Raw genomic sequence first — 27714 nt, 5'->3', positions numbered from 1 at the left:
GTGGTATAAATGTGCACAATGGAATATTATTCAGCCATAAAAAAACGAGGAAGTCCTACCACTCGTGACAACATGACGCCTTCATTATGCTAAGTGAAATAAGCCAGACAGAGAAAGGATCTCACTGATGTGTGGGATCTAAAACAACAAACAACAAACTCAGAAAAAGAGATCAGATGTGTGGTTACCAGAGGGGGGGTAGGGGGGCTGGAGGAAGGGGTCAGAGGGTCCAAACCCCAGGTGCATGGTAAGTAAGCACTGGGGGTGTTGCGTAGCCGACATGCTGTGGGGGAAGCCAAAATCCTGAGTTCTCGCCATGAGGAGGAAAGTGTTTTCTCTCTTTGTATTGGATCTGTACAAGCAACTGGACGTTAGCAGAACCTGCTGTGGTGATCATTTCACACCAAATATAAACCAAACCCTCACACCGTATGCCTCAACCTCACACCATGACGGGTCTCAATTATTTCTCAGACTGGGGAAAAATGCTTTTCCACCGAGGAAACTGTTCCCTCAGCCCAAACGATCTTGGGGTGACCTTGCCCAGACAATCTGAGAGGCGCCTTCCCTGCAGGCGAAGCTGTGGGACCACGTACCCCCCAGGGGGCACATGAGGTGGAGGGCTGCAGACAGAAAGGGCAATTTCTCGTAGGACTCTGTCTGATGGGCCGAGCAGCCTGAGCGGACACGGTACCCCGGACTCAAAACCTCGGGCGGGGTTGAGCTGCCCGAGGCCACGCTCTCTCCTTTCCAAGGCTGCTCCATCCTGGGCCCGATTCTGCATCTCTTTGGCTTTTCAATGACCTCTGTGTTTCCCTGTCTTGCTCGAGGGCCCGCTGGGTTTGTGGGGATTCGGCATTCTTTCTGCCCCAGCGAGGTGACCCTACAAATACATCTGGAGGACCGGTATTTGGATTCTAAGTGGGGTCTAAGTCACGCCCCGCAACTGCGGAGGCCGCTCCCACGACAGACCGCCCTCACCAGCTGCTGTTGAGCAAACCTACCTTCAATCTTCGTCTTGAAGTGAGGGTACCTGTTGAGAATCTCCACCTGCTTCCTCCAGTCGAAGCCATTCCGCCAGTAGGAAAGGACTTTCCTCAGGTACTTGGAGTTGAAGCCAAAATGGAAGCGCACGTCCTCCAAAGGTGGGGTCAAACGGACCCTGTCGATCCTCCAGTGTAAGTCCTGGAGCAAAATGCGGGACCCCGGGGAGGGAGAGGGGTTGGGGGGGGCAGAGCACAGAGCAGGTTTGTTTCCAGAACGCAGAGGAAGCCTGCAGTGACAAGACAGCGTGACAGCAGAGGAAAGCCGCCTTGTCCTGTTGGAGGGTGAGGAGGCCGCTGGTCTGCAGACGTGCGTGCTGGGCTGCCAGGTTCACCCCAGAAGGAGCCTCCTTGTTTCCCACAACAGCGGCTGTTCCCAAAGCCTATGTTCTTCGCTTTTAAAAAAATTGAGAGAGAGCGCGCGCGTGTGCGCTTGCAACGGGGAGGGCAGAGGGAGAGAGAATCTTAAGCAGCCTCCCCCTGAGCGCAGAGCCCGATGCAGGACTCGATCCCGGGGCCCTGAGATCACGACCCGAGCTGAAACCAAGAGTTAGCCCCTGAGCCGATGGAGCCCCCCAGGCGCCCCTATGTTCTTCACCTTTGACTTCATGTTTACTTCTCTTTGTTTTTAACCCCATGAACGACACGCATCTTTAACTTCTCTGGGCTTACGCGTGGCCGGCAAACCTTTTGTCAGAGGCCAGACAGTAACTATTTTAGGCTTTTCTCGCGGCCACTGGGCCACTCTGTCCCCGGAGCCTGGAAGCAGCTGGAGGCAGGGCGCGGACGAACGGACATGGCTGTGTGCTAGTAACACTTTATTTACAGACACGGAAATCCGTGTGCCATGCACAGTTCATCCATCCCGAGACTGCTCTTTTTGGATTGTTTTCAGCCGTTTAAAGATGGAAAAGCTCTTCCTAGCATGGGGGCTGTATAAACAGGTGGCAGGACAGACATGTCCCACGGGCTGTGGTCAGCAGACTCCGAGCCTCATCACTGAGGGAACCACGGTACCTCCGTTGGGATCAAGACACAGACCAGGAGAGAAGGTGCAAGCCGACCGGCCGAGCATTGGGCTAGGGTGTCCGCGTCCGCTCCTGGGGCCTCCCAAGTGTTACCTTCTCAGTCAGCGTCCTCCCGAGCACTCTAGGAGCCCAGGGTTCAGATGTTTGAGACTGAGTCTGAGAAGCCACGGAAGGCGTTATCCTCAGGGCCCAGCCTCCGCCCTGAACAGTGAGGCGGCGGCAGCCCTACCCAAGGAGCGTCCGCCTGCTTTCTCTTGGGTGCAGCCCGCTTTCTGCTTCTTGAAAGCTCACTTTTTATTGGCACGTCTTACGGCGTCCTCCCTCACTGATCCCTCAGTTACCTTTCCTCCGTGCCCAGTCCTTCTCTCAACTACGGGACTATGAGGGAACGGCGGGAAGGGCCTCTCTCTCCACTGGGCACCCAGCACCGCGCCTGCATAAAACAGGTGCTCCGATATGCATAGCCCGAGAGCAGGAATGGGTGGGGACGTCCCGGGTCCCATTCACCCTCCTGGCCCAGGATCCCACCTAACTCCAGCGTGGGGAGGGGCACAAGCTCTGGACTTGGATGGACTCGAATTTGAATCCTGCTTATTATCTCAGTCACCTGGGGTAAATTGCTTTACCTCTCTGAGCTTCAATTTCTGCACCTGTAGAAGGAACGCCAGTCCTCACCCTACAGGGTCACTGCAGGGACTGAACGTGACCACAAGCACCTGGCACACAGCAGGCGCATAATTAATGCTGACCCTGCGGCAGCTTCTCTGTACCCGAGCATTTGATGTCACCATGGCTCGCTTCTCACTTAGGACCTCCGCCCAGGGCCCTGATGAGAACCTGCTGGCTTTCTCTTGCAAGCTCACTCCCAGGGTTTCATGGGGGCGCAAAGGAGGAGGAAGCTGCTTTCTGTGACCTTCGATGCAGGTGCCCGGGGCCAGCTGGCACGCCCCTCTCACCTGGGCCCTGCTGGGCCTTGGGCAGGGGAAGGAGGAGACAGAGGAGGAAGGAGCAGAGGGGACGGTGGGCAGGGGGGCAGGCTCTGCACCTGCCCGGTGGGAGAAAAGCAGAGGGAAACCCGCTCCCCAGGCCCGTCCCAGCCGCAGCCTCATGGGAACCATTGAAGGGGCCTTGCTGCCCTCCCCTCTGCTCAGCCCCCCTGCAAAAGGTGCCTTACCTCGATCTCCTCCTCGGAAGTCTCGACCTTGAAAGGGCGGATGCTCTCGTCCTCTGCAGCTGCGGGCCTCGCCCCAGGCCCCCACCACCCATCTTCAAGAGGCAACGTTTCCTCCTTGTCCCGGGAAACAAACCAGTAGATGACAAAACCCAGCACAGAGGTGAGGAGAATTTCCAGCCACATGATTCCTGCAAGAGCGAGGAGACGCTGAATCCCCACCTGCTCTCCCACCTGGCCCCTGACGTCATATACTTTTTTTTTAAAGTAAGCACCATGCCCAGCACGGAGCCCAGTGCGGGGCTCGAACTCACGACCCTGAGACCAAGACCCGAGCTGAGATCAATAGTCGGACCCTTAACTGACTGAGCACCCCAGACCTCAGGTACTTCTAACCTAGAAAAAGAATATAAGCACATAGAAGAACCGGAAACCAAGAAAAAAAAAGACAAGATTCATCCGTAATTCTACTGAGCTATGACATTCATTCTTCAAATTAGAAATATATGGACTCAGGGCAGCTTCTCCATAAGCCCCGGGTGTGGGGGCTGCACTTCCACGGCCTTGCGTTTCTCTGAGGGGCCTTCAACCCTGGAAGCTTCTCTCCACCCTCGTGAGCTCCCCCATCCCCCAGGAGAGCTGGGCTCCGGAGGCTCTGCCCCTTACTGTCTCTGGAGGGACCTGTCCCCATGCACATCGGGAACCAGCAGGGAGGTTCAGGGGGTGTCACAGGGGGAGTGTTACGAGGCCCGAACACAGCCATACGTCTCAGCTGTAATTTTAAAACAGTTTTAGGAGATGGAATTCACATGACGTACAATCCACCTGCCTCAAGTGTAGGATCTGTTGATTTTTAATGCATTCGCAGCTACGTGCGGCCAGAACTACCATTTTAGAACATTTCCATTACCACAAAGAGAAACTCCGTAGGTCTCAGCCCCTTGATGTCCCTATGGCGGCCCAGCCCTAGGCAACCACGAACCCCCTTTCTGTCTGTGTAGACCCACCTATCACGTTCGTAGAAGCTGTCCAAGTCCTCTTTGCTGAAGGACCCGCTGGGGCCTTGCCGAGGCCCTGAGGTTGGCTCCTGCCGCAGCCGCCCCCCTAAACCGGGCCACCGGGGGGCTGGTCCTTGAAATCCTGGTCCACGGGCGTCCAGAAATCACAGGCTCCCTGCCCTTCCCGCAGCACCTCAGAGATCGAAAGTCCCTTGCTGTCCCCACCCCACTGATACAGGGGACAGGTGTGTGCCCCCCTCCCCCCCAGGCCTTCTCGCTCCTGGGGGCTTGCGGTCTGGGCAGGTGACAGGCAGTGTTGGGGAGGGCTTCCTCCGGGCTCTGCTCGGAGCACTCTGTGCCATTCAGCTCACCTAATTATTGTAATAGGCCCATTTTACAGATGAGGAAATGAAGGCTGAGCAGTGTGTCCAAGCCCGAAGAGCCCGCAGATGGGGGAGGCAGGTTCCCAAACTGGATGGACACCCTCCCACCTTACTCCCCACGCTTGGTTACGCGGGGAAGATTTCTCTGCACAATGGAACTGTGTGCCTCTCGAAGGCAGGGAGGATGTCCTTTGCCGCCCTAAACCCTCTCTGTTTCCCTCTAAGGTGGCACGGCGACGTGGACGGCACCACCACAACTGTAAGGGAGCTAGCTCCTAGAGAGAAACTAGGATAAATCAAAACCTTGCAGGAGAATTTCCTACAATCTCTGGAAAACGGGCAGAATCTACTAGAACTGGACCTTGACGAAGTCTGTGACTCAGCAATTACCCCAGGTATAGACCCGCCCTGAACGTGTGCACGTTTGCTAAAAGCCATAAACAGCAGCTCTATCTGTGCAGCCCCCTAAACTAGAAATGACCCAACGCCACCCATTCCCGGATCACGGGGTCTTCACGATAGCACCCCACACTATGAGACGGTGCCAAGCCGGAGAGCCAGACGCAAGAGAGCACACGTGGCCTGATTCCCTTTATAGAAAGGAAAGGACAAGCACGACCGTAATCTACTTACGGCGAGACTCCGGGAAGGTGTTTTCCTCAGGCGGCGGGGCGGGGCCGGCACTCACGGCTGTTAAAGTCCCGTGTGATTACAAAGTGTGGAAGGGACAGGTCTGCACGCGGCCCAGGGAAGAGAGACGCGAAGAGCAAGGCTCAGGCAGGAGCAGGGCACAAGTCAGGGGTGCGCAGAGCCGTCGCCGCAGGGACACTCTGTTAGGAGCCGGGGTGGCCACGGTCACGGGCCCCCCGAGCCTGCATGCTGCCCCTCAACTGCGGCAACCCACCTGGGCTCTGACTCTTTACTCAGCAAGACAGGCAGCCTGGTTCCCGGAAGCTGGGGGTGCACGGGAGGGCTGACCTGATCGCTGGGTCCCCTGGCGGGGGTGACACACTATATTCCAGCCCCACCACACGCCAAGTGACACGCAGACCCCTTGTGGGTTTGGGGAAGCACCGTGATCCATCTGGGTATCACCGTTTGAGGATCCGGTGTGGCTTTCCCGGAGAACCCCCATTCTGTGGCACCCCCCCCAAGAGAAACTCTGACCACCCTGACTTTAAGAACTGGAACATCTTGGGGTTTACAAAAAGGGAGCTTCTACTCTTTCCGGCAGTTGAAATCCCAGTGCCACCGCCTTCCCGCGAGCTACCAAACCACCCTGCACATCTGTGGCCTCGTAAACTGGGGGTAACCATGCCCGGCTCAAAGCAGGTGCTCCGCCAATGTGCCTTCCTTCCCCTGAATCCCTTTTTACTGTGCGCAATCTTCAGGCTGGCAGAGACCCCAGAGGACGCCGTCTCTATTAGACAAATGAGCCCGCACCCCAGAGCCGTGCATGACACGGGCACCTGCCATCTGGGAGTATCTTCTCCCCAAGGACGTGGCTTGGGAGGATGGAGGCGGCGCGATGGGACCTCTGGCCATCTGCATCCTGAAACCCCTGTCCCTGGGCAGGTGCCCGTCTTTGTTTCCGTCTGTCCTGAGAAGCTGCAATTCTCAGCCCTGGGGGCAGATTTCTGTCTGGCCTTCACGTTTTCAGGGAGAGCTCTTGCACAGGGTCAGCTCCTGCTGGGGTAGAAAACACTCCACCCCCTTCAAAACATCAAGGTTCAGGAGCCACTGTGAAAACTTCAGAAGAGTCATGCGATGCAGAAGCAGCAGGCCTGTTTCGTGGGGCGGGCTCCTGCCGCCCGAGCCTGGGAGGCACGCTCTGAAAGCTCCCGAGACGTATTCGACCTGACTGCATTGCCCTGTGTTGTTTGGTTCATAAGGCACTTTCCCAGAACCCAGACCAAACACTCTGCTGGGAGAGCTGGGGGAGCAGAGGGGAGGAAGTCTTTCCCAACGAAAGCATTTTTTCCTTGGAGTTAGGCTACCCTTCCTAAAAAAGAGATCAGCTTGCTTCATAAGGAAAATGTACTTTTTGTTGTAAACCAGCCTGATTTCTTTCTTTCTTGTTTAGCATAATACCTGACAGCGGTCATGTGGTTACAGGAGACTGTGCTCAGAGGGACGTTGAGGACTCGGATAAGAAACGAGATCCTATGGAGTTTAAATCCCCAAATTCTTCCCTGAGGTCAAGTTCCGGACACATACTTATGCAACCGGGGGGAAAAAAATCACGATCGGGGCACCTGGGTGGCTCCGTCGGTTGGGCGTCTGCCTTCGGCTCACGTCATGATCTCAGGGTCCTGGGATCGAGCCCCACATCGGGATCCCTGCTCAGCGGGAAGCCTGCTTCTCCCTCTGCCCCTCACCGGCTTGTGCTCTCTCTCTCTCCCTCACTCTCTCTCGAATAAATAAATACATAAAATCTTAAAAAAAATCAGGGATCAGTTTGCAGCGAAGAAGTTACTTGGGCAATATGGTGACCTTAGGACTGAACGTAAAGTACTTGAAAGTGACAAGGGAAGCCCCCCGGGGCAGTGAACTGTTTCCTCCCGCCTTGCTGGGTCTGACTTAGGAAGCACAACTCTAAATGCAGGAGGGCAAATAAAGGAGGCGCTTCTGTCTGCCACATGGCTGAAAAGAACATTAGTCTGATAATTTTACCGAATGCCATCTCTCTGTTGTGCTTGGGGCAAAAACACAAGTTTAAAAACAGACAATTCATTTAAGGACTGAGACTAAAAGCTCCACTCTTTTCTTGTAACTTGAATTTGGTCTGTATAAAGTATCAGGAAGTCATGTATTCTTGTAAAGTAAATGGGAGATTTGGATTGGTGCCTTGGAAAAGTAAGGATCGCTTTGCTTTTTGGACCAGAGACGAGCTCAGCAGACACCGCGCGTGCGTGTGACGAGGAGCCGGGTTCTTTGCAGGCACAGGGAGTGAGCAGGTGCCCACGCTCCAGCAAGACAGACGTGCTGATGGACACCTGACACCCTCCCAGGGATGGGCACAATGATACACGTACGCAGGTGGAGAAGCGTGCAAAGGTGGGCATGGTTAAGTCGGCCACAGAGGCTTCATGAGGAGGCAGCGGATTGGAGGGATACCCTGGGGTCCGCCAGCAGCGCACCTGCAGCGAGGAGCCCCGAGGGCCCCCACGTGGGCAGTGCTGGCGCTGACAGGCGAGAGCTCCGGGGTGCGGCTCTCGTGTCTGTCCCTTCCCCACCCTTCTGTGATGTGTTACTTCATCACGCCGCCGCCGGGGGGTTGTAACTCAGGAGTCAGGATTGCCATTCAGGCGCCCCTTCTGTAGACTGGGAGCCGGGACTCGGGAGCGAGGTAAGGAAATGGGCACGGCGTGGCTGCGTGAGAAGAAGGTGGGCTGGCCGGGTTACTGGGGACCCAGCACTGTGCCCCCGCGGCCTGCAGCGAGCTGGCCGCTCAGCAAACATGCGCCGGGACTGAGGCAGCGCCGCTAGGCGCCAGCGACCTTCCGCCCTTCCTTCCCGGCTCGGGAGTTTGCTTTTAGCGGCAAAGCCCAGCTAAACGCTACGCTTCTTGGCCCTCCCCGCAGCTCCGTCTGATGGAGGGATTAGGTGCCGACGAAGAGCCGTAAGTGTATTTGGGGCAGAGCCACCCACGGCCCCAACAGCACTGGGTATGAATTGGGAAAAGACGCCCGTTCTTCAAAACGCAATCAGAAAATTAACCTACTGTACTGCTTCGGTCATAAGATGCCTCATTGTCATCTGCTGGAAAGTATTTGTAAGTAAACATGCAAATCCACGATGTGGGTGACCTGCATTGCATCTCTCGGGTCGCACAGTGCGCCACCTGCACGAGGGTGCATGGGTCCTGCACGTGTGTGGCAGACCACGTAAAGGGCGCTGACTCAGCTGGGAAGCGTGCACCTCTTGCCCTTCCCCTTCCTCCTTCATGCTTCTGGGGATACAGATGCGATGCCTGGACCCCGGTAGCCATTTTGGGCCAGGAGGGGATCTTGAGGAGAGAGGTCAGCGCTGGGGCAGTGATGGGGATGACGGGTTCCAGCTGACTGTGGCGCCAGTGGCCCAGTCCTGGATTACTTACTCCAAACTTCCTCTGGCTGACAGGGGGAACAAACTTCTTTATTGTTTGAGCCACTGTCACTCTATTGTATTATATCAATCCTCACGAATTGTGAAAGTCGGGGGGAAAAGAAAATATACCCAGTCCTCCCTGTGGACACTCTCTCAACAAGAAACACTCAGTCTTCAAAAGGTTCACTGCTGTATCCGCGCTCCCTGGTTGAGACATGTACCCGATGAATAAACATCATCCTGTGGCCGGGCCACAGAGAAGGGATGTTCTCCAAGGGCAGACACAATGCAGTGGTGGGTGGGGAGTCCATGGAACCTGCGCCCTCATCCTTCTCGAGGACAAGAGAGGGTGTCTTCCCACTCGGCTGCTTCTTTACATGAAAGGCAATTCTGTGACATCTGTCAAAATGTGAACCACGTGTGACCGGCAACTCCACGCTGGGATTTCTCTCCCCAGAACATGGAACCTGTGTTGTCATAAAATGTCTTATGCACAAGAGTATTTGCTGCAGGTTTTCTCCCCCTGCCCTCTCGGTAAAAGGGTAAGACTGGAAACAACCTGAATGTCCATCAGCTGGGGACGGAAATAAGCTGTGACGGATTCATTGAACGAATTTAGGGCCAGCCACCCCAAATATGCCCCTTTGGCATTGTGATGATTTTAAATAAAAGTCACTTAGGAAGCAGCTGGTGCGAGAGCCCTCAGACCCTCCTGTGTCCCCCTGAAAGCAGGAAAACAAGCCTCCCAAATGGAAAATGCCCTTCCTGTTGTAAGAAGTAGAAAGACACCCTTACCGCCAGAGATGAGGACTTGAGAGCTGAGGAAGCAGTAGAAACAGGCCGTGTTCTGTGTTTCTAATCTACTAGCCGCGGTCTAAATCCTGATTAGAATTCCCCCGATTGGGCGCCTGGGTGGCTCAGTTGGTTAAGCGACTGCCTTCGGCTCAGGTCATGATCCTGGAGTCCCGGGATCGAGTCCCACATGGGGCTCCCTGCTCGGCAGGGAGTCTCCTTCTCCCTCTGACCCTCCCCCCCTCATGCTCTCTCTCTCTCATTCTCTCTCTCTCTCAAATAAATAAATAAAATCTTTAAAAAAAAAAAAAAGAATTCCCCCGATTAAGGCTCGCAAACGCCTGTTTTCTTGATCCTCCATTCCTCACACATTGATTGTCTCTTTGTCTCAAAAGTATAAAAACTGTCTGCCTCAGTCATTTCTTTGGGCGCCAATGTCTTTTTTTTTTTTTTTTTTAAGATTTCATATTTATTTGAGAGAGAGCGAGCGAGAGAATACAAGCAGGGAGATCAGGAGAGGGAGAAGCAGACTCCCCTCAGAGCAAGGAGCCCGACATGGGGCTCGATCCCAGGACCCCGGGATCATGACCTGAGCCGAAGGCAGATGCTTCACTGACTGAGCCCCCCAGGCGTCCCAGGCCCCAATGTCTTTACTGGATGTCCGTGCACAGGTCATAAAACTTTGGGGTTTTTCTCCTGGTTAATCTGTCTTGTGTAAATTGAATTCTTAGTCCAGCTGAAGACCCTGAGGGTAGAGGAAGAATTTTTCCTTCCCTACACTATGCAGAAGGTCACTTACCTGCAGTTCCAGAAAGATCTCCCTGATAGTTAAGTGAGAGCAGCAGGTACCACCGTGTTGACCAAAGGACACAACATGCTGTGGACAGTCTGGGAATTCACCCGGACGCTGGCAACAGTGACTGCCCCAAGATTTTATTTACGATTTAAGCAGGGGAGTAACAGGGAGAGAGAGAATCTCCAGCAGACTCCACGCCACGCATGGAGCTCGATCCCACGACCCCGAGATCGGGACCTGAGCCGAAACCAAGAGTCGGATGCTTAACTGACTGAGCCACCAGGGGCCCCATGAGGGAACAGTCTTGCACTAAATAAGCTTTCGTACCTTGAAAAAAAATCATCTTTTACCAAATGCATGTACTATCTAGTCAAAAACAACATAATCGTACATTTTTTAAAACAGGAAAACACGTAAGGGTGACGAGAGTCTTCCCTGTGACTCGGCGTCAACAGTGAGTCGGACGCCGTCTCCGGGCCAGAGCCGCACAGAACACGCTCACGCAGCTGTGGCCGGGGTCCCACTCTGTGACCTCCTGGTGGCCGAGACCCCGTCGGGATAAAGGACAATCTGGAAGTCCGGGGGCCTCTGTGGGCCACAGGCCTGGTGGAAATGTGAAGCCAATGGGTGAACAGGGCAGGCCGGGCTGCCAGAGATCCTGTGTCCAAACGGGGCCGTCCCTTCCTTGTGCGTGGCCCCTGCCGGCACGGGTGACAGACACATGCGTGGTTCTAACCTAGACCCCAACGCCCCCCTGCCAACGCGCCTGCTCCCGAGGATCTCAAAGCCTCCCCTGGTGCATCTGCAATTGTACCGTGATCTCGTCTTCTTCCGGGGTTCCCGCTCACCATGGCGGGCACTACCCACCTTCCGAGCGCCGCACCAAAGGCCCAGACCATGACCTTGAACCCTCCTGCATTCCACCCGCGTGGATGCAACCTATCGGCAAGTTCCAGCAGCTCTACCTCCAAGATAGTCTCGAGTCCACCTCCGTGACCACCTCCCCTGGACCAAAGCAAAGCCCCGGCCCGTCCCCTCACACGTGCGCTGCCCCCTCCCACATCCTCTGCAGTCAGAGTGACCTTCAACCCGCTTGCATCCCATCCCTCCTTAAAACCCTCGAATAGCTTCCCACTGCCCTTGGAACAGAGGGACACCGGCTCTGCCTTCAAGGCCCCTGAGGTCTGGGCTGCCCACCTCTCCCCTCCTCGCCCACTCTGGGCCCAACCCCCACCTTCTTAGGGTCCTTCGGGCTCACCACGCTCCCTCCTCCCGCGGGGCCGATGCCCGTTCCTCAGTCTGCTCTTCCCTCCCCTTCTCAGCTGGCTTAACTCCCACTCCTCCTTCAGATTTCAAATCTAGTGTCCTTTCTCCCGGCAGCCTAGCCTGACCTCTTTCAGCTCGGTGTGCCTCCCAACCCTAGCTCCTGTCACGGTCATGTTTGTTCAAGGTTCTGCGCTACAGGCCGCCCCCGCTGGAGGGAAGCTCCTTGCGGGTCGAGACCCTGTCTGCCTCGGCTCCCCTCGGGTCCCCACTGCCTGGCGTGCCCTGGATGCTCAGAAGTATCCGTCGGATGAATGAGTTTAACGATTCTTCGAATGACAGTGTTGAAACTTTTTAGAACTTTGGAACCAAGAGATGGCTGAATGCTCCCCGAGGAATCATACAGGACCCACTTCTCAGCCTACTCTGTAGATGAAGGCCCCCTGTATCTGAGATGCAGGGAGAGGGCTGGGTAGGTGGCAGGGGGCTCCACGGCAGATTTCCCCCGAAAGGAAGAGTGGACCGCCAGTACGCCAGGCGGACTGCAGATCTCGGGGTTCTGGATCTAAACAGATGAGGATCAGACTCAGGACCCCGCTGAAGGCAACGGGGTGGGGGGTCTGCCAGCCTGCTCTCAGAGGCCCCTCCCTCACACCCAGACAGGTGGGAGAACCCCACCATCAGCAAGTGCTCCTGAACTCACTGAGAGTAGCAGCCAACCTGGGCCCTGCACTTACCTGTCCGGCCTCGGGCCAGGGCATCCCAGGCTGCTTTTGGGAGGGGGCCCAGATCTGCTGCCCCCAGGGGACCCCGCCCTCCGCCCCCGCAGCCCTGATGGTTTCCTGTGACTCACACTCACATGAGAGGGAGAACCTCAGCCAATTCTGGGGGGAGTGTGTCTCAACAGAGAACTCTGGGGCAGAGGCGTGGGGGGGACACGGAGACACCACGGGCCCCCCTGACACCAGGCCAGGCAGAGAGGTGGCGCTGGGGGTCTGCGTGCGCCCCCCCGGGCCCAGGCCCCTGGCCGCCCTCCCCAGTCTGGCCGCGCCTGCCTGGCTGAAGGCAAAAGGACATCCAGCGGGGAGGGACAAACAGATGGCTTCCCTTCCAGTGCAGGGCCGGCCTGCCAAGGCAGGAAGAACGGGAATGTTCTGCCGCCCAGGCACTGCTGACAGCCACCGCCCCAGCCAAGGGGCTTCCCGAAGTTCCCTGGGGCCGAGAGCACCCTGGGGGTGCGGCTGGCCCCGGACGTAGTGGGGAGGGGGGTACATCCCGCCCGGCCCCGCACAGCCTCTGCCCCCAAAGACCTTTCCCCCGGACCCCAGTGGCCGATGGGGCCTCAGAGTGGGCGATGGGCGAGGCCTGGGACAGCCGCCAAGCAGCTCGCCCTGCCCCCTTGCCCCCCCACCCCGCCCCGCGGCCTGGAGCACAGCCTGGGACAGCAGCCTGGAGCCAGCCCCGAGGTTGCAGGCAAAAACCAAGCAGAAGGAAAGAGCAGTAAAAACAGCACGGGGCGGGGTGCGGGCTTCTTGGGGGGAGCCCTGCTCTGGGCCTGGTGGAGGCTCGTCGCCACCTGCCATGCGGCCTGTCCCCCACCCCCCAAACCGACTATTCGTGCCTCTGCGTAGACAGAACATGACTGGTGTTGCTGGTCGGATGGAGTGTTCTCAGAGCCGGGAGCCAGCCGGCCGCTGCTCAGGCCCTGGCTGCCTGCCTCCGGTCCTGGCCCTTCTGCCCACTCCAGGCCAGTGACCCCACCTCTCCAGGCCTCACTGACCTGGGGGGATTCAGAGAGTCACCTACGCGGGCACTCACTTTGCTTGTCAGTCCCCAGAACACCCCGACCCATGTCCTTATCCAGCACTTTCCCTGAGGAAGTGCTTCCCGAACCGAGATGGGGAGCTGAGCGGTGGTCCTCGGAGGAGCGGAGGAGCGACGGCAGAAAGTGAGGGGTGCCCAGCCTGCCTCTCCAGCAGGGGGACAAGGGAGGGCCAATGGCAGGGCTGGCCGACCCCAAGCACCTCAGGAGAGGGCCCGGGGAATGCAGACTTAGCTGCCGAGCAGAGGCCCACACAGACCCATGGACACAGCCCTCCACGCAGGCCTGGGGCTGAGTAACGCAGGGGGCCCCCGGGGTCACTGGAGGCCCTGCTCCCTCTCCTGGGCTGCCCCAGGAGACCGGGCCAGTTCTCCACTGGCCTTACCTTACAAGAGAAAAGCCCCGAGCAGAGCTCAGGTCACTGCCTCTGAGGAAAAGCAATTTACCTTGCCTGGGATTTCAACACTTGGCATCCCATTCATGAGGAGCGGGGCGTGCAGGCTGAAATGCAGTCATGCGCATACTCTATCTCCTTCCCCTCTGCCCCCCAGGGTGGCCAACCCTCAACAATGTGCTCCCTGGTCTGGAAGCTTCCTCAATGTTGTTGTGTAAGGCGATAGCGCCCTTGGCCAGGCCGGGGGGGGGCCTCGCTGAGTAACCTAAGCCAGCTTTCTCCTCTGGCGAAAGGCCCCATCCAGGAATGTTCTGGGCTGTTGGTATCTTGGTAGGGGTTAGTTTGCTTGCGGCAATGTCTGGGTAGCAGAAAGGAATAAAAAGTTGCAAAAGGCTAGATAAAAAGACTTCTCGAGTACGGTGGAAGGTCCTGGCGGACACAGCAGCCTGCCTTGGAGGGAGAGAGGCGGGTGCAGACCCGGGCGAGGACCTGCCACCTTCCTGCGCGTGGTGGCTGGGCCTGCTGGCTGCCACCTCGCAGCGACCATGTGGTCCAGCAAGTAGGCAAAAAAAAAAAAAACCAAAAATGGGAAAGTGGAAAAATACATCCATGTCCCTCCAAAGACTTGGAAAGAGAGTCAGACTCCCTGAGCTGCACATGTCACTGCGTTGGGTCCAAGAAGACAACTGAATTCAGTGTATTTATCAATCTTCCCCAAAGGTAAGGGCGGCAAAAACTGTTCCCGACCCGGGGACCTCCTGTTCCTCCCATGGTCCTCCTTTGTGGGTCAGCTATAGAATCTTCTGGAACGTCTCTGAGCTCCTCGGAGACAAGAACCTTTTGTCCCCTAATGGGAGCACCTCCGGCAAGGCCTCGGAGAGAGAGGCTTTGCAACAGCGGGACCACGCACCCACACACTGGACACAGTGGGGTGTCCACGCCAGGTCTGTGAGCCCGGCTGGGGGAGGGCCTGGGCTGGACCTCAGAGGGTGAGGAAGGGTGAACCCATGACCTCCCTCAGGAAAGTAAACACACCTTGATGGGAGTGAAAACCCCAGTTTGAACTCGGTTTGCACCGAGTGTGTTTGGTTATATAACCAAGGATGGGACTGCGTGCCCGCGCCCTGTGCGCCCACGCTCTCCTCGGCGAGAGGGAGGTTTTCCTGGAGCGCGCACCATTCCTCTCTCCTTAGGGAAGGCAGGTCGCTGGCTCCTTGGCAAAACTTGGGTCCCCTCTTGGGGAACTGCTCGGGGGCCTTCTCCCTGCTGCACCCCCAACCCTATCCACACAGCACCCTGGAGTGCAGGGCCCAGCGCAGGAACACCCACAGGAGGGTGGGTGGCGACCAGGGGGCCAGCTGGGCTGCTTCAATCCTGAGCCCCCGCCCTCTGTCCGAGGGTTTGCAGCTGCCCTCCTGCCCTCCATAGGCGGCAGGGTCCCCCCAGGCCCCATCAAAACTGACCGCTCCCCACCGACACGTTTCCTTCCCTGAAGGTCCATTTGGACTTCTTAACTGCACAGTTGTCAGATACTAGAGCTCCGGGGCCTTGCAGACTGAACAGCTCAACCCCCTCATTTTAGGGGTGAGGTCCGGGGCGGGGAGGGACATATGGATGGCACAGGTAGGACACATGTCCCCTCTTCTTTCTAGGCCAACTCGCTTTCCGCACCACTGTATTACCTCAGTGAAAAGAATTGCTGAGGATTCGGGGTTGAGGGCCCTTCCAGAGGTGGGTTGGGGCATAAGCTCCAGGGGCCCCGCAAACCCACAGCTGCCCGCGCTTCCTGTGGTCCTCCGGGCCCAGTGCGCGTCCTTGGCGCGACCCCCTCAACAGTGGCTCCCCCTCATTCTGTGTGCCCGGCTGTGTTCCGCGGCTCTGCGCACCTCCACTCAAGAACGGAGAAATGGAGTCTGGCCGTCCCCGTGCCGCCTCGGGTCTGGGCCCGGGCCAGGACGCTGAAGAGGAGAGTCTGGGTGCCTGGGGAGTGGTTACTAAGCCTGGGGTCTATCGGGCTCGTGCGTCCATGGCTGGGGCTCCCTGTCAGCGGCAGTGGGAGCCCGGGACAGGCCCCTCTGCCCAAGCACACTTGACCACTTTGAAGAGACACCCCAGCAAAAGGCCCTAGGCCCATGGGGGCACACAGGTTGCAGCAGATGGCCTTGAGGTTCACTCTGGCTACCCTGCTGAGCAGCTACTGTCTGTGTGTCTTTGGAGGTCTTTCCCTTCCTGGCGCTGGGTGGGGGGCGGGGGCAGGCGCAGAAAGTTCCCGAGTCCTCTCGCGCTCAAGCTGGGCCAGTGCCGTTTACACAGGAGGTCATTCACACCGAAGGCCCTGGTGGCAGCCAGGCCCACACTCAGAAAACACAGATTAAGGTCGTCTGTGCCAGGAGCTCTCCTGCCCCAGGGCCTTTGCTCTCGCTCTTCCCTCAGCCTGGTGCACAGTCCCTGAGGGCAATCTGCCACTCGCCACTCCTCAGGATTATTCAGACATCACCTCTCAACCGCGGCTTCTCTTTCACCTGACACCCCTTTCCTCTCCAGGGTTTTACTGTCTTCTGATGCACTTACATTTTGCAAGTTTATTTTATCCTCCGCCTCTGCCTCCTAAACCTGCCCGCCTCGTGAGGGCACGTTCAGCCGCAGCCCCCTGCCCAGGGCAGAGCCAGCTGTCCCTGAGCACCGCCCACGCCTCCCAGGGAAACACACCGGTCCTCCACGGCCCTCCTAGGTGTGGAAATTTGGGGGAAAGCCACTGCCGAACAATCCCGGAACGTTTTGCTAAAGCAGCCGCGGCGGCGCTAGCCCTGAAGGAAGCAAGCTCCCAGCAGACGACGTTACTTTCTGGAGCCAGGACGCTTCCTGAGAATGTTCATCTTCAGCGGGGCTGCATTCAGGTGAGGCCCACGTCCTGGGCACTTTCCCACACAGCTCACCAGTCCGAGCAAAGGCTGAGCTGAGGGCAGAGGTGGCAAATGCACGCCCCCCAACTCCCCCCTTCCCGGGTGCGGGCTGCAGAGCGTCGCAGACTGCCAGGGCCGGTGAGGGGGGTCTGTCGGTGCAGGCGCGAGGGCAGATCCGGGCTTCGCGGAGCCCGACGCTTACACCGTGGGGGCGGGAGGGCAAGCGGGCCACGCAGCCTTAGAGGAAGAGGTCAACCTTAGCACAGCAGGATTGTGCCCAGGTGTCCCCCGGCTGCGGGGCGGGCAGGCCTGCTCTCCCGGGCGAAGAGCGGTGGGGGGGGGGGGACCGGGCGGCGGACACGGAGGGCAGGAAAGCACACTCCAACCGCGAGATCTGACACAGCTTTCAGGACTCCGGCGACAAACAAGGGCATTTCACTGCGGGGCGCGACGCACCCTGGAAGCAAGACTCTCGGGGAGTGCGGGGCCTGGGGACCTCCGCCGCGTTCCCCCCCGCCCCTCCCTGTCCCTCCCGTCCCCCTCCTCTGCCCGAGCGCGCTCGCAGGGCCTGCCCGGGCCTCTTCCCCCAGCCGCGCGCTCCTGCAGCCCCAGGGGCCCGAGGCGTGAGCAAGTCACGCCTGCAAGTCCCACTGCCGCCCGCGCCCCCACATCCGGCCCCCCGCAACCGCGCCCCCACACTCGCCCCCTCGCCCCTCCGGAACCGCGTCCCCACAGTCGCCCCCTCACCCCTCGCGCCCCCACACTCGGCCCCCCGCACCCCCACAACCGCCCGCGCCCCCGCGCCCCCTTACAGTCGTCGGCTCCCAGGCCCCGAGGCTCCGGCGGCAGCGGCAGGAGCGCGGTCCCCTGCACTCCCGCTCTGCTGGCTCGGGCGGCCCCGCGCTGACCCCGCCCAGGCTCGGCCCCCGAGGGGCGGTCCGCGGTCGGGCCCAGGGCCTCCGGAGGACCGGGTTCAGTCCCGCCCCGCCCCTGTTACCGGTCGGGTCACCAGCCCCCGGGCTGCGCCCCCGCTAGAAGACGGCGCCTCCAAGTGCGGCCCGCGGCCCCGGGTGCAGACTCGGAGCCGAGGCGTTTAGGGACCTGGGGCAGTTCGGGGCAGCCCCTGGGTCGGCTGACTCCGGGGGCGGAGGCGTCCTTCGCGTTTCTTCCCTGCAGACTTCGCTGCCCCTGCACCTCGCACACGTGTGGGGCCGGGCGCGCTGGGCAACTTAAGTCCAAACCCAGTCGTCTGCACGGAAGCAGAAGCTGCCCCCAGGTCTTCCCAGCGAGGACCCGGGTCTGCGGCGCCGACACGGAAGGGGTGGGGGCTGGGGCTCCCCTGACTCGTCCCACGGGCACTGATTGCAGACCTCCGCCCGGGGACGGCCCCGCTTCCCTCCTGTCATGCGCCCAGGAGGCGGCTGTCCGCACGCCCGGCACCCTCAGACCTCAGTCGGCAGAGGGCCCGTCGCGGGGGGGCGGAATGCTGGGGACCCGCCTCCGGCCTGGCCGCTCACCCGGACCCGGGACTCTGCCTTTCAGGGAGAGGGGCTGCTTCTGGCCGGCGGACGCACGACTCATCGCCGCCTCCGGGCCTTGGCTCGTGCCGCAGCCCTGGACAGGATGCCTTCCTGCGGCCGACGTGCAGGACGTGCAGTGCCCCGCGCCTTCATTCTACACCCTCCTGCAAAAGCCCTCTGTCACCCTGCGGTCCTGGGCATCTCTGTACTCGTTCAAAACTTGCCCTCTGTTATCCCCCGCCCCCCAATCCTTCCCCCAAATCTTTCAAACAGAAGCTCTGGCCATTTCACCAAGGGACTCGAATTTGCTGTTATTCTTAAAACGGCAGTAATGATGAAAACATTTTAAAATTAGATCTTGGTGATGACCGCACAGCCACAACCCTGTGAATATGCTGAAAACTACTGATTCGAACACTTTAAGAGGGTATAGTATGTGATTTATATTTCAGCAAAGCGGGTATTTTTTAAATAAAATAACCGCAATGACATAGTAACCTCAGGGCTCATGCCTCTATCCTAACATCCTCCTCCTTGGTTAGGGCATCCGTCCAGCATTAGAATATGAACTCTAAGATAGTGGAGATACTGCTTCCTTCCTTTCTCTTTTTTTAAAGATTATTTATTTGACAGAGAGAGACACAGCGAGAGAGGGAACACAAGCAGGGGGAGTGGGAAAGGGAGAAGCAGACTTCCTGCCGAGCAGGGAGCCCGATGCAGGGCTCAATCCCAGGCCCCTGGGATCATGGCAGACGCCTACCGACTGAGCCACCCAGGAGCCCCGATAGTGGAGATATTTCAAAGCACAATCTGTATCTAGGCAGTCGGTAAATAAATAAGCCAGAGTCCAACTTGGCAGGGCAAATTTCGGACAGATTTCCACTGCTTTTGGTCAAAAGCCACCCAAGGGTTTATGAAGCAAAAGGATAGGTATAATGTGACCGCCAGGATACCTTCTATATTTTTAAAAACCAGAACAAAGGCTGTTCCTGTGGATAAACTCCTAGAGAGTTTCCAGGGACATCAGGTAGAATGAAAAATAACGTGGGGAAGGGGACGCTTTTAAATAAAAACCGTAGATCAGTTCCTGATTCACCACCAAGGAAACAAGATTCTTTATGTCAAAAATGCACGCATGAGGAAACATCAGTCAAAAACCAAATAAAGTAACAGTCTAGAAGCTAATGTCCCGTATCTCCAAAAATGTCAGTGTCAAAACAATGTCAGTGTCAGAAAACACAAAACAAGGCTGAGAAACTGTTTCTCACTGAAAGGCTAACGAATCATGAAAACCAACTGCAATGCTCTATCTGGACTGGGCCCTGGGTTGGGAACAGTTCTAGAAAGGATTTACTGGGGACATCTGAGGAAGGTCTATAGATTAAACAATAGATTATAAATGTTACATATCTTGATTTTGAGAACTGAATTTTTGTTCTGAGTGAATATCTGTGATCTTAGGAAAATATACACTGATGTATTTAAGGAATAATAGAACGCCAGGTCTGAAATTGTTCAATCTATCTCTCTATGGAGGGAGAATCATAAAGGAAATGTTGCAAAATATCAACAATTAGCTACTGGGTAAAGAGTATTTGAGAACTCTTTATACTATTCTTGCAACAACTTTACTGTAAGCTTGGAATTATTTTGAAATAAAAAGCTTAAAAACTTGTGGGTCAGAGAGGGGCACCTGGGTGACTCAGTCGGTTAAGCAACCTACTCTCGGTTTCGGCTCAGGTTGTGATCGCAGGGCTGAGATCGAGACCCCCATGTCAGGCTCCACACTCAGCAGGGAGTCTGCTTAGGACCCTCTCCCTCTTCCTCTGCGCCTCCCCGCACGCCCCCCCCACCCCAACACTTGCTCTCTCTCAAATAAATAAATAAATCTTTTTAAAAATTGTGGATCGAAGAAACATACACATTTATCTCAGTTACTGAAAACAACATGGAAATAACTAGAGGGATAAAGAAAAGCTATATATTCCATAGGGACAAAGTGAACAAGAAAAAAGGTAACAGCAGAGGAGAAACATCAAGTTTCTGTAAGGCTGAAAGTAGGGGGATTGATTCAGCAAAATAAATAAAGCTGAAAACCTTTCTACAACCAGAAGCAGGCACATTCTTGCTCTAGACCTGCAGAGATCAGCAAACTACAGCCCGGGCCAAATGTGGCCCGCAACTTACTTTTGTAAATAAAGTTTTACTGAGGCAAGGTTGCACTTGTTTGCATATTGTCTATGGCCGCTTTCCTGCTACAATAGCAGAGATGAGCAGTTACCCATACGGCCTAAAAAGTTTATTATGTGGCCCTTTCCAGGAACAGTTTGCCAACACCTACCTTACAGCCCTGCAAAGTCTTAGGAGCTACAGGCATCAGGAGCCTCTGAAGGTAGGGATGTGGGTGGGTGTGGGGAATAGCGACCGGCCACACACCGAGTGTCCCTGCATGGCAAGAATTCAAGGCAAAGAATCATAGGGCATGATTGCTTAATGAGGAGAGAGTTTCAGTTTTGCAAGATGAAAAGCATTCTGCAGATGGATGGTGGTGATCGTTGTACAGCAATAGGAATCAACCGAGTTTCACTTAAATGTACACTTAAAAATGGTTAGGGGTGCCAGGGTGGCTCAGTTAAGCGGCTGACTCTTGGTTTCGGCTCAGGTCGTGATCTCGGGGTGGTGAGATCGAGCCCACATGGGGTTGTGCGCTCAGTGGGTAGTCTGCTTGAGACTCTCTCTCTCTCTCTCTCCTTCTGCCCTCCCCCATGCTTGCTCTCTCTCTCTCGCTCACTTGCTCTCTCTAAAATAAATAAATAAATCTTTGAAATGGTTTAGATGGCAAATTTTATATGTGTTTTACTGCAATAAAAAAAAAATTGGGGGGAAAAAACCCTAGAAGGATTAAGGTCTGTACAAGAAGTTATATCCCCTGTCCCTGGTTCTCAGTCTAAGCCCTCATCTTGGCAGGTCAGCGGTCTATTTCCTGAAACTGAACAGAGAGACTTCCCACTCAGGGGCACGCGGCACAAGTAGGACGGGGATGAGGCACCTGGCAGAAAACAGGAGAATCCAGTGAAAGTGTTCACGCTCAACTATGAGTCCCTCCTTGGCCCCTTCCTGCTGTGGGTTCACAGAACACTGCCTCCGGGTAATGACCCCAGGTAGAAGTAGAGGATCGGTCTCTGAAATAAAGGGGCAGTTCCCCGGGAAAAGAGCCACAGATAATGACATTTGGGGGCCTCAAAACACAACTGCTGGCTCCCCGTCTGATCACCCTCTGCTGAGGCCAGTGTGGGGTTACTGCCCGCCACTCACACGGAGCTGCCAACTGGTGTTGCAGTGTCTCAGTCCTAAATATTAAAAGAGCAGACACTTGGAAAGCCTCTGACATGAAAGGCAAAGTACAGAAGGAGTGCTCGAAGGCAACAGAAGAAACGATAACATCCACAGAGATAAGAAATTAATTGTATTTATGAGCAGGAACAGGAGGCAATAGACAAAAGAAGCATTCAGACAGTTAGAAAACACTTTCTGAAATAAAATTTTTAATGGAAAAGTCAGAGCATGGAGTTGAGGAATTCTCCCAGAACAACAGAACACAAATCAAAGAGATAGATGGTGGGGAAAAAAGAAAGAAAGGAAAGAAAGGAAAGAAAGGAAGAAAGGAAGAAAGAAAGAAAGAAGAAAGAAAGAAAGAAAGAAAGAAAGAAAGAAAGAGAAAAAAAGAAAAGAAAGAAAGAAAGAAAGAAAGAAAGAAAGAAAGAAAGAAAGAAAGAAAGAAAGGCAAGCAAAAGCAAATCAGAAGATCGATCCAGGAAGTCACCAGACTAATATGAGTTGCATAGGGGAGAAAAAAGAGGGGCGCCTGGGTGGCTCAGTTGGTGAAGCATCTGCCTTCGGCTCAGGTCATGATCTCGGGGTCCTGGGATTGAGCCCCGGGTCAGGCTCCCTGCTCCGTGGGGAGTCTGCTGCTCCCTCTCCTTCTGCTCCTCCACCACTATCCCCATTATCGCTCATGCTAGCTCTCTTGCTGGCTCTCTCTCTCTCTCAAATAAATAAAATCTTTATTTATTTTAAATATTTTATTTATTTGACAGAGAGAGACACAGCAAGAGAGGGAACACAAGCAGGGGGAGTGAGTGAGGGAGAAGCAGGCTTCCTGCCGAGCAGGAAGCCCGATGCAGGGCTTGATCCCAGAAGCCTGGGATCATGACCTGAGCCGAAGGCAGACACTTAACCACTGAGCCACCCAGGCGCCCCTAAATAAATAAAATCTTTAAAAGAGAGAGAAAAGAATATAAAGAAAAGGAAGTAACTAAAGAAATAATCCAAGAAAATTTCCAAAACCAAAGGACAGGAGTCTCCAGATTGAAAATACACAATAAAAAGCCAGAACCACACCAATGCAAGTCATCGTGAACTTTCAGAATACTAAAGAAAAGATAAGCTCCTAAAAACTCCTAGAGAGAAAAACGAAAACATAAAGAGGTCAACACAAACAACAGTCAGAATGTCTCAGTCTTCTTAGCAGTCACACTGATGCCATAAGACAGTGATGCAAGGCCTTCAAAAGTTGGAGGGAAATTATCTCCAGCAAAGTTCCAAAATGAAGTATGAGGGCAAATGCAACACATGCAAAAAACAAATAAACAAACAAACAAATAAAACAAAATACATGCAAGGGCTAAAAAAAACATTTTTACCTCTCGTGTACCATTTCCTGAGATGTAACTAGCAGATGTGTTCCAGCAAAACAGGGGCGTAAATTACGAAAGAGGAAGACATGGCCACTAGGAGCAGGGGACCTAATACAGACGGGCAGCAGCAGGGGACAAGTGTGTAGCAGGCTAGGAGAGCAACCTGTCCACACAGGGCGCTGGGAGGCAGGGCTCCAGGGAAAAGATGGATTTAATACATTAACCGATAGAATTAAGCTTTTGGAAAATAATATGAATAGACACTTGTCAGATCTGATGGCGTATTTGGGAAAAAACTAAAGAAAGGAGCATGGAACAATAAGCAAAGGGGAAAAATTGAATAATTACAAGAAAAACAGAAAGTTGTTCAGGAAAGAAAATGTAATCATGGTGCACTGCTTTGTTCTGCAGTGAGCAGTGTTTATGTAGCCATGATTGTGTAAACTATTGAATTTAACAAAAAGCGACTATTACCAAATTGGGAGGATGCAGCAGGAGCAGTAGAGTATATAGTCTTTACTATAAAATCAACAGACAATGTCCAAAATTGACAAATCTGGAAATATGCATTATAAGTATGCCATTTATATATACGGAAGTAGATACTACAAAATCAACAGACAGGGGCACCTGGGTGGCTCAGTCGTTAAGCATCTGCCTTTGGCTCAGGTCATGATCCCAGGGTCCTGGGATCGAGCCCCACATCGGGCTCCCTGCTCCGTGGGAAGCCTGCTTCTCCCTCTCCCACTCCCCCTGCTTGTGTTCCCTCTCTCGCTGTGTATCTCTCTGTCAAATAAATAAATAAAATCTTTAAAACAAAACAAAAAAACAAACAAAAAAATCAACAGACAATGTCCAAAGTTGACAAATCTGGAAATACGCATTATAAGTATGTCATTTATATATACGGAAGTAGACGCTAAAAGGCTTGGAAGGTAGAATAAGAAAAAATGAATGATGGGGTACTGTTCTATTTTATTTTAAGCTTTGATTATTTTATTTTAAAAAAAAGCATGTGCAAGGATAAAAGTAAAAATTAACTTGGGGACGCCCAGGTGGCTCAGTTGGTTAAGCGTCTGCCTTTGGCTCAGTCATGATCTTGGGGTCCTGGGATCAAGCCCTGCGTTGGGTTCCCCACCCTCCTGCTCTCTCTTGCTATCTCTCTCTCTCTCAAATAAATAAATAAAATCTTTAAAAATAAAGAAAGAAAAATAAACATTAACTTAAAAATATTGTTTTCTGAGGTCATTGGACCCTCCAGATTCATTGCTTTTTCCTGTAGATTCTAGAACATGTCTTGTGCTCTCGCAAATTCCAGGCTCGGATCGCTTCCCACAAACTGCTCTTCCTCTCTCTCCTCACCTCAGGCTTTTCTTCCGCTCCTATTCACCACAGGGCTCCTGCCCTGCCTAATCTGCTATCTGGACACTCCCCATACTTACCAATAAGTCACTTTACCAAACACCAATCGAGAGCTTACTGACTGCATCTGACCCTGCCTGCATTTTACGACAATTAGATTCCCAAAAGGGCATAGCGCCCACTACTCATTATTGCAAGATGAACAGATTACAAATCCACTGGGACATTAGGACATCAGGGTGGGGATGCCAAATAGGTATTTTACAAAATGTTCCAGAGAGAAAGACTTTTGTAAGATTATTAATTATATAGAATAGTTTCATCTCTGCGTGTTCTCTCATCATTTTTATAGTCAAGTATATTTACCAGTCATCTGTCAGCGTATGGTGCTACCAACGAACCAACCAATAAATAAGATGCAAGCAGAATCCCCAGTTTCTAGAAACTTGCCCACGTACAATACACAAGATAATTTGCAAAGGTACCTGTTGGGGAATATCAGGAATGACAAAATAATATATAATATATCCTATGTGCTGAGTTACTACTAATAGAAAATGATCTTAGATTTTCTATAGATTTCACATTTATAAAGAATGCAAAGAGGAGGAGAGATGCAATTTGTTGCATTTTAAAACATTTTCCCCGTGTCCACAGAAAGGAGGAAGGATAGATTATTACTCACGGATCCCCAAAGTTCTTCTAAATGATTTCACACTGACTCTCCAGACCACTTTCTCCAGGTGTCCCGGGTTCTCTGACTGTACCCTGTTCTCGGGGCTTCAAGATATAGTGCGTGATATAAGTGCATCAATATCAGAGGTCAGCAGAAGGAAGTAAAGCTGACAAGTACATGAACTTCCAAGGCAGGAAAGGCTCTCTTGGGCCCTCTATGAGTTTGCACTGGACACTGCATCTTTTCTATGTCTTCTTTAACTATGAAAATAATTTTGTTCCCATTCTGAACAGATTGGGAGGGGCTCTTATTTAAACCTCGTGTTTTAATCAATTATTTGAAGGATCAGCTGAGTCTGAGAGGTGTTGAAGACAACAGCAGTTTCAGCCCTTGTCCCCATTCTACCCCCAACCCCCGTTCTCCTGAAAGAGTAAAAACCAGGTTTAACCCTTCCAGTGGATTCTCTTTATATTTGTAAATTTACATTTGTTTCTTTTTTTCTTTTTTTTGTTTCTTTTTTTCCTACTCACATCTCAGGCATCTCAGACATCAACAGCTATGGAAATTAGCTTTCTTCAACTGACGTCACTCCATGGACTCCCATCCTCCCCCAAGTCCCCCAAATAATTTTAGTGTTTCACTGTTTTCATTGTTCTGAAGGGAATTCGGTGCTAATCTATAGAAATATGATTTTCTTTTCCTGTTTAACATGTTTCCCCTAACATTAATATCTTTGAATTTTGCGTAATTTCCTGTGGATCAGCCCCTACTTCAACACCAACCCCTCAGTAGTAAATTCATTCACGTTGGATTTTCTTCGATTTCATTTTTTTTAAGTGCCTCCAGAGACTGCTGACCTGCCTCATCTGGTCTGGTTGCTCCATGCCTGGGGCACCACCGCGGCCGGGCTCCCCTTCACCCCCATGCTGGGGATCCTTTCGGGGCTCTCCTGTTAGGTGTCTGCTTCCTGTACCCCCTTCTCGCTCTTCCTTGGCTCACTCTTTTAAGGTTTTAGAGGAGCGCATCCCTGATTGCTTCTTGTGAAGTTTTGAGACATTGTGTAGATTACTGTTCTCAGGGATTCCTGCCCTTTGCTTGGCCTCCAGTGCCTCCCTGTGGATGAATGTAATTCCCCAGGGTCACTGACGCCAGGCTTGGACATGTCACTTGTTTTGATTAACAGAACACGACATGACATCTGAGCAGAGGTTTCAAGAGCCATTGGGAGATTTTGTTTTCCTCCTCGATCCTGGAATCAAGACATTGACTGTGAGTGGGAGCAGGCTTGTGGAGCCGCAGCTCCCTCCGATTTGAGCAAAAAATTAAAATTTTTTTAAGGTACTGAGATTGGGGGGTCGTTACCTCAGTAAAACATAATCTAAGTGTGTCTGGAAAACATGTTTATTCGATGTTTCCCATTAATTGATGTACCATTCCAGAATGGAAGAATGGAAAGAATTTTCCTTCAGAAGTGTGATGGTTCCATGATCTCCGGGTTTCTAGGACTGCCGCTGACAAGTCCAAAACCATTCTTTTTTTTTTTTTAAGTTTATTTATTTAAGTAATCTCAGGACCCCAAGAGCAAGAGTCGCAGTGTTCCAAATGAGCCAGCCAGGCGCCCCAAGTCCAAAGCCATTCTGATGCTAGAGCCTTTTTAAAGAACCTCTTTTTCCAAGCTTCTGGGATCTTTTCCTTGCCCGCACAGTTCTGAAATTCCAACATCACTGGTTTTGATACTTCGTTAACTTTCATGCTCTATACAGGGCACAAGGAGGGCCCTTCCAGTCTGGAAACTCACGTCCTTTAATTCTGTAAACACTTCTTAGGTCATCTTATTGATGATTTCTTCCACTTGATTTTCCTTTTTCGGGAATTCCTGTCATTCAAATCTTGAACTGCCTTTTTTTTTTTTTCTTCTTGGCTCCAATTTCTGAGATATTTTTTTTTGAAGATGTTATTTATTTGAGAGAGTGCACCCATGAGCAGCGGGGAGGGGCAGACGAGAGGGAGAAGCAGGCTCCCTGCAGAGCAGGGAGCCGGACATGGGACTCGATCCCAGGATCCTGGGATCATGACCTGAGCTGAAGGCAGATGCTTAACAACTGAGCCACCCAGGCACCCCTCTGAGATATTTCTGTAATTTTTTCCCCCTTCACATTTTTGTATTTTCATTCAGCGATCATGTTCTTAATTTCCAAGAGCTTTTTGTTGTTGTTCTAATTCAGGCTCCCCTGAAAGCAGAGTGTAAGACAAGGGCTTGCACGTAAGGAGCTTATTTGGGACGTCATCAGAGGGACAGGAGTGAGGGTGGGGAGGGGAAAATGTAGAGGAAAAGATGATATGAGGATGTGTTTTCATTTTTGGGGAGGGGGATGCAGAGGGAGAGGGAAAGAGAGAATCTCAAGCAGACTCCCTGCTATATGCAGAGTCTGATGCAGGGTTCAATCCCACAACACTGAGATCATGACCTGAGCGAAAATCAAGAGTCGAACGCTCAACCGACTGAGCCTCCAAGGCGCCCCATGAGGATGTATTTTCGACTTGGCCACTGCTCTGGGCAGCTGGTGCTTGCTTCTGTGGAACCTTCTGAGCTTTCTAAAATGAGTCTCAGAGCTGTCCACCCAGGGGATGAAAAGTGGGAGTGAGAGCTCCCATCCCTCATTGGCCCAGGGTGACCTCACGGGCTTCGGCTCCCCACTACTTGTGAGTCGTGTGTGCACCGATGCCAAGAAGAGAGATGTCAGACCCGATCGTAAAGGAACGGAGTAGGACAGTGA

General features: G+C 53.6%; 1 protein-coding gene across 1 annotated transcript in view; it reads right to left on the bottom strand.

Annotated features, from left to right (window-relative positions):
- Nucleotides 1-17631, bottom strand: part of EPHX1 (epoxide hydrolase 1) — a 20178-nt gene extending 2547 nt beyond the window's left edge. The window contains exons 1-4 of the mRNA XM_081823176.1: nucleotides 17495-17631; nucleotides 3246-3433; nucleotides 938-1185; nucleotides 544-623 (exon numbers count right to left, since the gene is read on the bottom strand). Coding sequence (XP_081679302.1) covers nucleotides 544-623; nucleotides 938-1185; nucleotides 3246-3428 — 511 coding nt within the window. The 5' untranslated portion in view covers nucleotides 3429-3433; nucleotides 17495-17631. The remainder of the gene's footprint in view (nucleotides 1-543; nucleotides 624-937; nucleotides 1186-3245; nucleotides 3434-17494) is intronic.
- Nucleotides 17632-27714: the final 10083 nt, after the last annotated feature.

Source organism: Leptonychotes weddellii, chromosome 6 (assembly GCF_054177405.1).
Source record: "Leptonychotes weddellii isolate Sample4059 chromosome 6, ASM5417740v2, whole genome shotgun sequence".
Classification (NCBI taxonomy): Eukaryota; Metazoa; Chordata; class Mammalia; order Carnivora; family Phocidae; genus Leptonychotes; species Leptonychotes weddellii.
The sequence above is the reverse complement of the archived record's forward strand: the minus strand, read 5'-3'. Positions and strand labels throughout refer to the sequence as shown.